The 12,802-nt window shown below is 47.3% G+C and overlaps 2 protein-coding genes across 2 annotated transcripts in view; both read right to left on the reverse strand.

Moving 5' to 3' along the window:
* Window positions 1-457, reverse strand: part of ACAP1 (ArfGAP with coiled-coil, ankyrin repeat and PH domains 1) — a 48,882-nt gene extending 48,425 nt beyond the window's left edge. The window contains exon 1 of the mRNA XM_053360621.1: window positions 177-457. Within this exon, the coding sequence (XP_053216596.1) occupies window positions 177-442 (266 nt within the window). The 5' untranslated portion in view covers window positions 443-457. The remainder of the gene's footprint in view (window positions 1-176) is intronic.
* A 5,774-nt stretch (window positions 458-6,231) lies between these two features.
* The window catches only part of CLDN7 (claudin 7), a 28,582-nt gene continuing 22,011 nt past the window's right edge, over window positions 6,232-12,802 (reverse strand). The window contains exons 3-4 of the mRNA XM_053360647.1: window positions 8,666-8,750; window positions 6,232-7,300 (exon numbers count right to left, since the gene is read on the reverse strand). Of these exons, the coding sequence (XP_053216622.1) occupies window positions 7,132-7,300; window positions 8,666-8,750 (254 nt within the window). The 3' untranslated portion in view covers window positions 6,232-7,131. The remainder of the gene's footprint in view (window positions 7,301-8,665; window positions 8,751-12,802) is intronic.

The following is a 12,802-nucleotide window of genomic DNA, read 5'->3' on the forward strand; positions in this document are numbered from 1 at the left end:
GAGCCGTGCGCGGGAGCGAGCGGGAGCGCCGTCTCCGCAAGGCGCGCCGTCGGGGCAGCTGCGTGGCGGCGGGACAGCCCGCCTGCCTCCGCCTGGCACCGGCCGGAGCGCGATGCGTAAAAGCGCACCAGCTGCATGGCCAAGGGCGCACGGCGCGGCGCGCCAAGCGAACCCACCTGAAGCGCGGCGAGTCTTTCAGGCACTCCTCGAAGTCCAGCTTGACCGTCATCGCGGCGCCGTTCCTCCGGGACGCTCCGGGCAGCCCTGGCCGGAGGTGGAGGCGGCGGCGGCGCTGATACCTGGACCAGACCTGCGAGCAGCCGCGCAGAGGCAAGACCAGCCAGGGGCGCGCGGAGGAGCAAGGAGGCGCCGCCGGCAGCGGCTCCTGCTCCGCCCCAGGGCGGGGTGCGCGGCTGCGGGCGGCGCCCGGCGGAGGAGCCATCCTCGCGGCGCCCGGGAGGGGGCAGCAGGGCGCCCCCCCTCGGTCTGCGGGACGACCCCGAGCCACGCACGGGCGGCCGGTCCGCGAAGCCGAGCGCGCAGCGCCGCCTGGAGCAAGTCCCCGGCAGCTCCGCCCGGTGGGACGACGCCAGCGCACAGGGAGGTGGAGGAGGCGGGTTGGCTGGGAAGTGGGAAGATTCCCGGGCCGAGCCGGCCTTAATCGGGAGGAGCAGGAGGAATGGAGGGAGGAGCCGGCTGGATACTTGTAAACCGCTTTGAGCGTCTCCGCGGAGAAAGCGGCATATCCGTTTGGTCCGATGCAAAGCGAGCAATCGGATCTGGAGCCTGTCTGGATTTATATGTTACAGAAACTTCATATACTTTAAAAACAAACAAAACTTGGAAAGGTTTGCAAAAAAAAAAAAGTAGATAAAAACAGAAGTATAAAAGTAGATTTAAAAAGTAGACAGCATCTTAAAAAGCAGAGACATCACCTTGCCAACAAAGGTCCGTATAGTGAAAGCTCTGGTTTTCCCAGTAGTGATGTATGGAAGCGAGAGCTGAACCATAAAGAAGGCTGATCGCGGAAGAATGGATGCTTTTGAATTCTGGTGCTGGAGGAGACTCTTGAGAGTCCCATGGACTGCAAGAAGATCAAACCTCTCCATTCTGAAGGAAATCAGCCCTGAGTGCTCACTGGAAGGACAGATCCTGAAGCTGAGGCTCCAAGACTTTGGCCACCTCATGAGAAGAGAGGACTCCCTGGAAAAGACCCTGATGTTGGGAAAGATGGAGGGCACAAGGAGAAGGGGACGACGGAGGATGAGATGGTGGGACAGTGTCCTCGAAGCTACCAGCATGAGTTTGATCAAACTGTGGGAGGCAGTGGAAGACAGGAGGGCCTGGTGTGCTCTGGTCCAGGGGGTCACAAAGAGTCGGACATGACTAAAGGACTCAACAACAACAACAAGATAAAAACAACCATATAGAAAAGTAGTCGCCAAGGGGGCCACCACCCCTTGGTTCCATAAACTCATCCCCAGTGCCCCCTACTCTCTGAAAAGCATTATGTTTGCACTAAGGAAGATCATAACATGGATAATTTCCAAACAGGAACAGTAATTGCACATTAATTCAAAATCCACTTTAAACTATTTATTTTAATGAATTGAACAGTGGTGTTGTTGTTGGTGTCTGTCTTTGGAGACAACGGAGGAGAGCATCTTTGGGGGTGAAGTCAAGCTGTTGGACGGTTGCAGCGCCAGCTGTGGCTGTAGTGAGACTGATAGGGGAGAGACATGTTTTGTTGCAGCTGGGGCAGAGGAAGGCGTCCGGTTGGGCTGCTGTACCATGGTATCTGGTGATGCAGTCAAACCTCGGTTGTCGAATGTAATCTGTTCCGGAAGACCGTTCGACTTCTGAAACGTTCGACGGCCGAAAACTGAAAGCGGAAGCCTCAATACAATAGGGAAATTCAAAACAGAAGCCACGAAGCACGTTCGCCTTCCAAAAATCGTTCGAAAACTGGAGCAGTTACTTCCAGTTTTTTGGCGTTTGGGAGCCGAAACGTTCCACAACGGAGGCGTTCAGGTACCGAGGTTTGACTGTGCCAGCTTTTTAATGCCCGATGGTCGTTGACATCTCCCACATCTCTCTGCTGCCCCCTTGCCTCTTACCACCCCCCCACAAACACCCCAGATAATCCCAGCAGCACACTCCCAGGGGGTGTAGTGCCCCCTTTGGGAACAACTGGCTTACAGCTTCTCTATAGAGTAAGCATTATATAGGTACAGGTAAAGGGTCCAGTCGTGGCCGACTCTGGGGTTGCGGCGCTCATCTTGCTTTACTGGCCGAGGGAGCCGGTGTACAGCTTCCGGGTCATGTGGCCAGCATGACTAAGCCGCTTCTGGCAAACCAGAGCAGCGCACAGAAACACCGTTTACCTTCCCGCCAGAGCGGTACCTATTTATCTACTTGCACTTTGAGGTGCTTTCAAACTGCTAGGTTGGCAGGAGCAGGGACCGAGCAATGGGAGCTCACCCCGTCGCGGGGATTCGAACTGCCGACCTTCTGATCGGCAAGTCCTAGGCTCTGTGGTTTAACCCACAGCACCACCCGCGTCCCTTAAGCAGTATATACATTTTGTTAAATGCAAAGAAATAAGTATCTCTGGGGTCTGCCCAAATGTTTTAAAAAATAAAAAGCTCAAAGAAAAAAATCTCAAGACGAATAAAACAATTTAAATCTTTTAACATTTAAAATGCTACCTCTGCTGCTGCTGCTGTTACGTAACACACACACAATTATTTCCAGTCTTTATGGTTACAGCCTCGTGAATCCACGATACCTTCTTTTTGGGTGATCACTCATAGCCAAGTAAGATTGTCTTCCATAAACACGGTTTTAACAATGAGTCCATAAGTGACTGTGGAGCCCAATTCTGGATCCACACGTCCTTCCACAGTGGGGACATTGTATATGTACAGCTGTGCTACCCCAAATGGCCATTGGGAGGCGCTGCAGCACTTTCATTTCTTGCAATGGTTCCCTGGGAGAATTCAGGCTTGCAAGTTAAGAGTCTGTAGGTGTCTAGTCTTCCCTAGGAAAGTAGCCAGCTTCTGGATAACTCCCTAGTCCTGGGTCATAATTATTTTAATTTGTTTACTTTCAGCATTGTTCCACACTTGCTGGGGTTTTTTTTTAACCACAGCATGCAATGCGGTCCGTTCAGTTTAAACATCATTTAAAACAGCGGTACCCACCCGGGAAGAATGGCAGATGAAGCTGATGGACTATATGGAGTTGGCAGAAATGACTGGCAGAATCCGAGACCAGGGAGAAGAGTTGGTGGAAGAAGAGTGGAAAAAATTTAAAGTTTATTTACAGAAATATTGTAAAATTAATGAATGTTAGAAGGATGCTGGGATGAAGTTCTATGGCTCTAGCAGAAATATTATAAAGAATTAAGTAAAAATAGATTGTTAATGGGTCAAAGTGGAAATTTAAGGTCAGATTGTGATAAGATAAATTATAGAACAAAAATTAAGAAAGATGGAAAGGATTTGCTGAAATAGCTAATTGAACAAGAATACAAAAAAGGGAGGTGTGAGGAGGTCGACGATATAAGTAAATGAAAGGTAGAGATATAGAGATACTGGATGTGTTTTTAAATGTTTTTGTTTCTCTTGTTGTTTTGCTGTGTTGTTTTTAGTTTTTTCCTTTTTATTTTTGACATATTGTGAACTTTTTATTGTTTTTTTGTTTTTCTTTCTTTATTCTGTAACTATTAAACCCTTAATAAATATTTTTTTAAAAAAACATTTAAAACAGCGGTTCTCACAAGGTGTGGCAGGAGACGAGAGGATCGCAACTGTGGCGGATCAACTCAAGGACAATCGAAGAATCATTTGAACATTTCAGTCGAGTATAGTATCAAAACGCGGGTGGCGCTGTGGGTTAAACCACAGAGCCTAGGACTTGCGAATCAGAAGGTCGGTGGTTCGAATCCCCATGATGGGGTGAGCTCCCGTTGCTCGGTCCCTGCTCCTGCCAACCTAGCAGTTCAAAAGCACGTCAAAGTGCAAGTAGATAAATAGGCACCGCTCCGGCGGGAAGGTAAGCGGCGTTTCCGTGCGCTGCTCTGGTTTGCCAGAAGCGGCTTAGTCCTGCTGGCCACGTGACCCGGAAGCTGGACGCCGGCTCCCTCGGCCAATAAAGCGAGATGAGCGCCGCAACCCCAGAGTCGGTCACAACTGGACCTAATGGTCAGGGGTCCCTTTACCTAGATTGCAGACGTCCCTGATCTAGAACATCACAGCAGCCACCAAGCAGATACCCTCACAAACATCACAAGTTCATAACTTTCCCCTTCGTTTTTGCTGCCTGGCGCTTTCAGGTATACTGCCCCTGCAAGGGAGGCTCTCTTTAGGTATTGGGGCAGTAGGTTTGCCCACCCCCTGCAGGTCTTCGCCTCATCCCCATGTGAGGCCACAAGACTGCTGGGATTTGTGCTTTGACCCGTCTCAGAGAGAGATTGGGAACTTTTTCCAGCCCAAGGGCCACATTTGCTTTTGGGCAACCTTTCGAGGGCCACGTGGCAGAGGGAAGCGGGGCCAGAGGCCGAAAGTGAGCAGATTGTTGCCTGTGTCGTCCAGGATACGTCCCAGCCACGAAGAAGCCCAAGTTAAATACGCCTTTGCCCTTTCCCAACACCTGACCAACCTGGCAGATCCACAAAATTAAGTCTACCGAAATTTCAGTAAAATTCAGTTGGAAAATAAGTATGGGGAAACATCTATAGATTTTTGTTGTTTGTGTAACTTTCTGCAAATGACACAAAACATGGTAGAATTTGTGCCAAAAAATAAATTTGCTGCATGCAATAGAATTAAAGATACTTGTGGGTTCAGTTTTGAATGTTTCACAAAAATTAAAACTGCAGCCACATGTATTTTCACTTGAAGTAAATATTGTTGAGTTCTGTGAGATTGGCTTATAAGTGAACAGGTTTAGGGCCAGACTCTTGGGATATGTGTGTTTTCTACAAATTAAAAAGAATACAGGTGAAACTCGGAAAATTAGAATATTGTTGAAAAGTTCATTTATTTCAGTAATTCAACTTAAAATGTGAAACTAATATATGAGATAGACTCATGACATGCAAAGCGAGATATGTCAAGCCTTTATTTGTTATAATTGTGATGTTTATGGCGTACAGCTGATGAAAAGCCCAAATTAACAATCTCAGAAAATTAGAATATTAAATGAAACCAGCAAAACAAGGACTGCAAATAGAGCAATATTGGACCTCTGAGAAGTAGAAGCATGCACATGTACTCAGTACTTGATTTGGGCCGCTTTGCATGTCATGAGTCTATCTCATATATTAGTTTCACCTTTTAAGTTGAATTACTGAAATAAATGAACTTTTCCACAATATTCTAATTTCCCGAGTTTCACCTGTACTCAGCTCAGTGTTGCTGAACAAGCAAGTTGCTTAGGTTTTTTTCTCTGGGACTAGACGCAAGGATAGTTCTTGGACAGTATTAAGGGACTTACAAGAAGACTAGACCACACTTCCAGTTTAGGAGCAATGAGCTCCTTTGTATTTTGCAACATTTATTTTGTAACTTGTTTCAGACTGTTTATATACGAGAATGGTTGTGCAATATCGTGTCTGTTTGGCAATATTGAATACAAAAACGTGTGTATTGGCAGAAATTCATGCTAAAAAATTCATGCCGATGAATTTTCATGAGGACTGGCACCCAAAACACGAGTCAAACTGAAGCCCGCTTTTGTCCAAAACATTCTTGTTTATTATGTACAAAAAATATCAATTCCCAGCAACACAAAGGCAATTAATAATAAAAAATATGCACACGCACACAACCTTAAGGAGTCTTGGTGCTTTAAATAAGGCCACATTTAAAAATCTACCTCCTTTCTTGAAGACCGGCAATATTTTCCCTCCCCCTTTTCCCATACAATTAAAAGCAAGTATTTAAAATCTATTAAAGCAAGCAGATATCTCCAAGTATAGAAAAGTTCCCGACACACGATTTAGGGGGCGCTTACTGGGAAGTTTTTAGCGGTGGGGTAAAGTGAAGGGTTGAAATTAACAGGCCCCAAATTAGAATGGCCATTAATATGGGTAATAGGACATAGGCAAACAGGTTGTTTTTCCAAAGGCCTCTGGCTTGAACGAGAGTATTGTATCTTTGTAGGTTGTGGTCAAATGTTTTCACCAGAACCCTAGCAAATTTATGGGGTGGTGTGTGTGTGTGTGTGTGTGTGTGTGTGTGTGTGTGTGTATAAAATCAGGGGTATTTGTGTACACAAAAAACCACCAATGATTTCTGCAGCAAAGCAAACCTTCACACTTGCCTCTAACACCAGACGAAGCAATTAGGGTCTAATCCTGCCAACCTCAACACTTCCCACCATGCAGAACAGCCTTCCTAATACAGTATAAACCATTTCTACTCGCCCCAAAGTGAATGTTCTGTATACTTACACACAGTTACAGATATCACTGGGGGTTTTCCAGTAGGGCTCCATTCATTCTCCCCCCACCCGAAAAAAAAATATATATGATTGTACGACAGATAGATGTAAACACCCCAAAGAGAAACGAACCGTTGTTTCAAAGCTCAATTTGCTGGTGTTCAACGACCCAATACAGACGCACAGTTAAGTGCTGAATTCTCCAGTCTTCCCAGTTCAGGAGCTGCTTTCAAACAAACGTAAGGGAACTGGGTCCTGTGTTTTAGTTCTGTCGCAACTATATATATGTCCCTGAGTAATCTATTAAAAAAAATTATATTTATTTGGGAGTCTGCGGGGGTGGTAGGTGGAGAAGAGAGTTCAATTAACAAATTATCTGTGTGTGTCCCCAATAAGTCGGCGTGGAAGTGTTGTGTTTACATCATCATACATTAATCACTTACCATCATTCCTATCCATTAGCAAAAGAATTACACGGGGAAATCGCAAGCTAACAAATAGCATTATTTAGTAAAAAAAGAAAAATCTGGTGTGAAATGAGGAAACATTTAAAAACGCCTCTCTAGGGTGGGGGAAGGAGTCGCGGAGGTCGTCCCAAAAAGTTCAGGGTGGTCTTTTCACGCCTCTGGTCCAGTGGTATTCTAGGCGTCGGGGAAAGGGTGAAGGAACTGTCAATCAAAAGCACTAGACATATTCTTTGGAGCTGGGAGGTTTGGAGATGGGCTTCCCCTGGGGGTACTGGCGCCCCCTGTAGGCGGTCTTCCCAGGGCAGGAGCAGGAAAGGAGCCCGCCCCCTAAGAGCAGCAGGGCAGCGCCCCCCCATCCGATGAAAATGGCGTATCCGAATTCGTACCTGCAAGGAGGAGAAAGGTGAATCGTAAAGATGCCCCATCGGGCCAGTTTATGCACGCATTTTTTTTTCTTTTTGAACTTATACAAACTGGGATAAAAATTGCCACTTAAAAGGCTTGATGGAAAAGGGAAGATCTTAAATAGGTGTTGAAAAGACAGGTATTGCACCTGTCTGGTATTTAGCAGGTAGATTTTTCTAAAATGCACATAAAGGTAAAGGGACCCCTGACCATTAGGTCCAGTCGTGACCGACTCTGGGGTTGTGGCACTCATCTCGCTTTACTGGCCGAGGGAGCCGGCATCCAGCTTCCGGGTCATGTGGCCAGCGTGACTAAGCCGCTTCTGGCGAACCAGAGCAGCGCACGGAAACGCCATTTACCTTCCCGCCGGAGCGGTACCTATTTATCTACTTGCACTTTGAGGTGCTTTCGAACTGCTAGGTGGGCAGGAGCAGGGACCGAGCAACGGGAGCTCACCCCGTTACGGGGATTCGAACTGCGAACCTTTTGATCGGCAAGTCCTAGGCTCTGTGGTTTAACCCACAGCACCACCCGCGTCCCTAAAATGCACATACATCTAGCATAAATCACTGGGAAATGCAATCCTGGCTTGATACAAATATACTAAAGCCGTTGCGGAATACAGTGGTCCCTCGGTTCTTAAGCGCCTTGGGACTCAAACAACTCGGAACCCAAACCCAGAAGTAAGTGTTCCGGTTTGCAAACCTTTCTCGGAAGCCAAACGTGCTCCGTTTTGAATGCCACACTCCCGTTTTGAGTGTTACGCTGAGGTCTGTTTTTGCTATTTATTTTGCGTTTTCGTTTTCGCGGCCTTTTCCTTTTGTTTTTGTCTTACTGACTAATAATATTTTTTTTATACCCCGCCCATCTGGCTGGGCTTCCCCAGCCACTCTGGACGGCTTCCAACAGAATATTAAAATACAGTAATACATCAAACATTAAAAGCTTCCCTAAACAGGGCTGCCTTCAGATGTCTTCTAAAAGTCAGATAGTTGTTTTTCTCCTTGACATCTGGTGGGAGGGCATTCCACAGGGCGGGCGCCACCACCGAGAAGGCCCTCTGCCTGGTTCCCTGTAGCTTTGCTTCTCGCAGTGAGGGAACCGCCAGAAGGCCCTCGGAGCTGGACCTCAGCGTCCGGGCTGAACGATGGGGGTGGAGACGCTCCTTCAATTTGATTTAAATCAAATCCACCCTGTGCTGGACTATTTAGCACGGGGAGAGGGGGGGTGGGCAAGGTTTTGATGAGGTGAAGAAATCAGAGAAGCCCAGAGCTTGTGGGGTTAGGGGGCCATTCATTCCTCTCCCCCCCACCCCACCCGCCCGCTGCCTCAACCGGCAAACTCACTTTGCATTGGTCGGCACCATGGTGTTGTAGAAATCCGTCACAGTCTGGTGCCCGATCCACGAACAAGCGACGAGTGCGCACAGCCCTGGGGAAAAAGAGAGAGAAGGAAGGTGGGGGGGAGAAAATAATTTATATAACAGCTTCTTTCTCCTCCATGCTGTTCAAGCAACAGCCTGGAAAACTCAACAGTTCCATGCTCAACTACGACATGCTTAAAAAGGAAGCCGTTCGTATTTTGTTAGGTAAAAATTGGAAAACCCAAGAATTACCAACGATAGAAGAATGGCAGATGAAGGTGATGGATTTTTCGGAGCTAGCCGACCTAACCGGAAGAGTCCAGGAAGAGTGGATTAAATTTAATTATTACTTAGTTAAATATGTTAAATTAACTGAAAACAGCTTCCAGATACTTAATTGGCTTAGGATTTTATTTATGTTAAGTGATGAATTAATATGTTTAATTTCATAATGTGAAGATCTAAGGATGTTGATGTTTAAGTTAAATTTTACAAGAACTGTGATTTGGGAAACCGTTAAAAGGACATGCAATGAAATTCAACCAAGCAGAAGCGAGGAAGTCACTTAACAATGTTAACAAGTGCAATTTTCAATAAGGTTATGATTTATGTTTGTTTGTCTTATGTTTTTGTTTGTTTGTTTGTTTGTTTATAATGTTGTGAAAACCAATAAAAAAAATTGGGGGGGTGGAGAGAAAGCTGTTTCAGTTTGAAACCCATCATCTGTTCTGGATGCTTTAAATCAAGATTCCTGCATCACAGGCGGGGGTTGGACTAGATGACCCTCGGGTCCCTTCCGACGCCACAATTCTACGACTCCTTTGCTAGTTCAGTTCATAAAGAACATGGGAAGAGACCTGCTAGATCAGGCCAGTTCCCCATCAAGTCCAGCATCCTGTTCTGACAGTGGCCAACCAGATGACTATTATGGGAAACCCACAATCAGGATTCGAACTCAAGAGCCCTCTCCCCTCCTGCAGTTTCCAGAAACCAGCACCACTTCCTCCGACTGCGCAGGTGGAGCACAGCCATCCTGACTAGTCGCCATCCATAGCCCTCTCCTCCTCCATGAATTTGCCTGGTCCTCTTTTAAACCCATCCAAGCTGGCCTCCTGTGGCATGGAGTTCCACATGCAAGTTTGTCCAAATGACGCTCGGAAGTTTTATCCCCCCAGCATTCAGGATGTTACAAGCTGCTGTCCAGAAGTTTTAAAAAAAGAAAAAAATATTTACGACTTTATAGACTCTTTGAGCCCTTTACGCTCAAAGATCCTAATTGTTTGCGGAAATAAATGCCAGTCAAGTGTGTGTATGTCTTCTTATGTATTTTTAATGTTCTGTTGGAAGCCGCCCAGAGTGGCTGAGGAAACCCAGCCAGATGGGCGGGGTACAAATAATAGATGATTATTATTATTATTATTATTATTATTATTATTATTATTATTATTATCCCCCATTCATCTCACATGGCAGAAGCCACTTTAAACAGTCATGGCTTCCCCCAAGAGGGATGTGTAGTTTAAGGGTGCTGAGATTTCCCTCATACAGCTATGGTTCCCAGAGTCTGGGAACTCTGGAAACTACAGTTCCCAGAGTTTCGGAGCTGTTCTATTCTGCTGTGGAAGGACACCATGTGGAGTCCTGTGTCCAGTTCTGGGCTCCCCAGTTTAAGAAGGATGTTGACAAGCTGGAACATGTGCAGAGGAAGGCAACCAAGATGATAAAAGGCTCTGGAAACCAAGCCTTATAAGGAACGGTGGAGGGAGTTGGGCAAGAGATACGATAGCCATCTTCAAACATCTTGAAGGGCCGTCACCTGGAAGATGGCGCAAGCTTGTTTCCTGTTGCTCCAGGGGGCAAGGAAGGGGTGGCGCCGTGGTCTAAACCACGGAGCCTCTTGGGCTTGCCGATCGGAAGGTCGGCGGTTCGAATCCCTGCGATGGGGTGAGCGCTGTCCCAGCTCCTTCCAACCTAGCAGTTCGAAAGCACGCAAGCGCAAGTAGATCAATAGGAAGGTAAACGGCGTTTCCGTGCACTCTGGTTTCTGTCGCAGTGTCCTGTTGCGCCAGAAGCAGTTTAGTCCTGCCGGCCACATGACTGGGAAAGCTGTCTGCGGACAAACACTGTCTCCCTTGGCCTGAAAGCGAGATGAGCACCGCAACCCCAGAGTCGCCTTTGACTGGACTTAAAAGTCCAGGGGTCCCTTTACCTTTACCTTTTAAACCACCTTGAGATACTTTCTTTAAAATATAAAGCGGTGTAAGAATGAAATTAATAGTAATAATGATACATTTCATTTTATGTGGGGGGGAGTGCCTAGACATTCCATTGTGGCGCCCCTGGCCCAGGTTCAAGGTGCTGTTGAGCGATTAGCTTATATATCTGAGTTTCTAACACTGATTCCTATCGCTGCTTTCTGCCGCACTCCCTTGAGATGGGCACTGTATTCCCTCCTGTATGACAACATCGCTGCTTCTCCACCGCCAAAACAAACAGCCTCTCCTCATTCCACAGATCCAATTTGAAGCCTCCCTTCAATAGATGCTTTCCCTGCAAGAGCGGTTGCAGAGCTCAACCCTCCTTTTCACCAGGCTAACTGATGCTTTTTACCTGTAGCTACCTTGGAATGGGGACACGGGTGGCACTGTGGGTTAAACCACAGAGCCTAGGATTTGCCGATCAGAAGGTCGGCAGATCGAATCCCCGCGACGGGGTGAGCTCCCATTGCTTGGTCCCTGCTCCTGCCAACCTAGCAGTTCAAAAGCACAAAGTGCAAGTAGATAAAGAGGTACCGCTCCGGCGGGAAGGTAAACGGCGTTTCCATGCGCTGCTCTGGTTCGCCAGAAGCGGCTTAGTCCTGCTGGCCACATGACCCATCTCCCTCGGCCAATAAAGTGAGATGAGCACCGCTCATCTCCAGTCACGACTGGACCTAATGGTCAGGAGTCCCTTTACCTTTACCTTAGAAGGTGACCCAAAACTGCAACTAATCCAGAATGCGGCAACCAGACTGGTGATTGGGAGCGGCCGCCGAGACCACATAACACTGGTCCCGAAAGACCTACATTGGCTCCCAGGACGTTTCCGAGCACAATTCAAAGTGTAGGTGTTGACTTTTAAAGCCCTAAATGGCCTCAAAGGCCCAGTATACCTGAAGGAGCGTCTCCACCCCCATCGTTCAGCCCGGACACTGAGGTCCAGCGCCGAGGGCCTTCTGGCGGTTCCCTCCCTGCGAGAAGGGAGCTTACAGGGAACTAGGCAGAGGGCCTTCTCGGTGGTGGCGCCAGCCCAGCAGATGTTAAGGAAATTAACAACTACCTGACTTTTAGAAGACATCTGAAGGGAGGCCTGTTTAGGGAAGTTTTTAATGTTTTATTGTGTTTTTAATGTTCTGTTGGAAGCCACCCAGAGTGGCTGGGGAAACCCAGCCAGATGGGCGGAGTATAAATAATTAATAAATAATAATTAGTATTATTATTATTAGCAGCAGCAGAGCAGATGCCCTGCACAGAGAATGCTTCGGGGTCAATTCCCTGATGGTACCGCCGAGCAGGCCCCGAGTGCGAAACCCTCTACAGCTGCAGCCATTTGGCATGGACAAGAATGAGCTGGGACTGAGCCTATCAAGCCTTATTTGAATTAACAATCTCATTGCGGGCAGCATTCATAGCCCAAACAGCAATTTGCAATGTGGGTTTATGATTGGGACGGCAACCAATTGAAGCAGTTAGCTAATGCACAGGAAAAGGATGCAATGAGGCGAGGGATTTTCTAACAGGCATGGGATCTGCTCTGCGCAAGACTCTCACTACAAAAAAATCAGTTAGGAGTCTGCTTGGGATGGAGACTTATATCAGAAGTACAGTCGTACCTCGGAAATCGAACGGAATCCATTCCGGAAGTCCATTCGACTTCCAAAACGTTCGGAAACCAAAGTGCAGCTTCCGATTGGCTGCAGGAAGCTCCTGTAGCCAATTGGAAGCCGCGTCGGGTGTTCGGGTTCTAAAGAACGTTCGCAAACCAGAAGGCTCACTTCTGGGTTTGCGGCGTTTGGGAGCCAAAACGTTTGACTCGCAAGATGTTCGACTTAACAGGTACAGTGGTATCTCGGGTTACAGAC

The sequence above is a fragment of the Podarcis raffonei genome, chromosome 13 (genome assembly GCF_027172205.1).
Source record: "Podarcis raffonei isolate rPodRaf1 chromosome 13, rPodRaf1.pri, whole genome shotgun sequence".
NCBI classification, from domain to species: domain Eukaryota; kingdom Metazoa; phylum Chordata; class Lepidosauria; order Squamata; family Lacertidae; genus Podarcis; species Podarcis raffonei.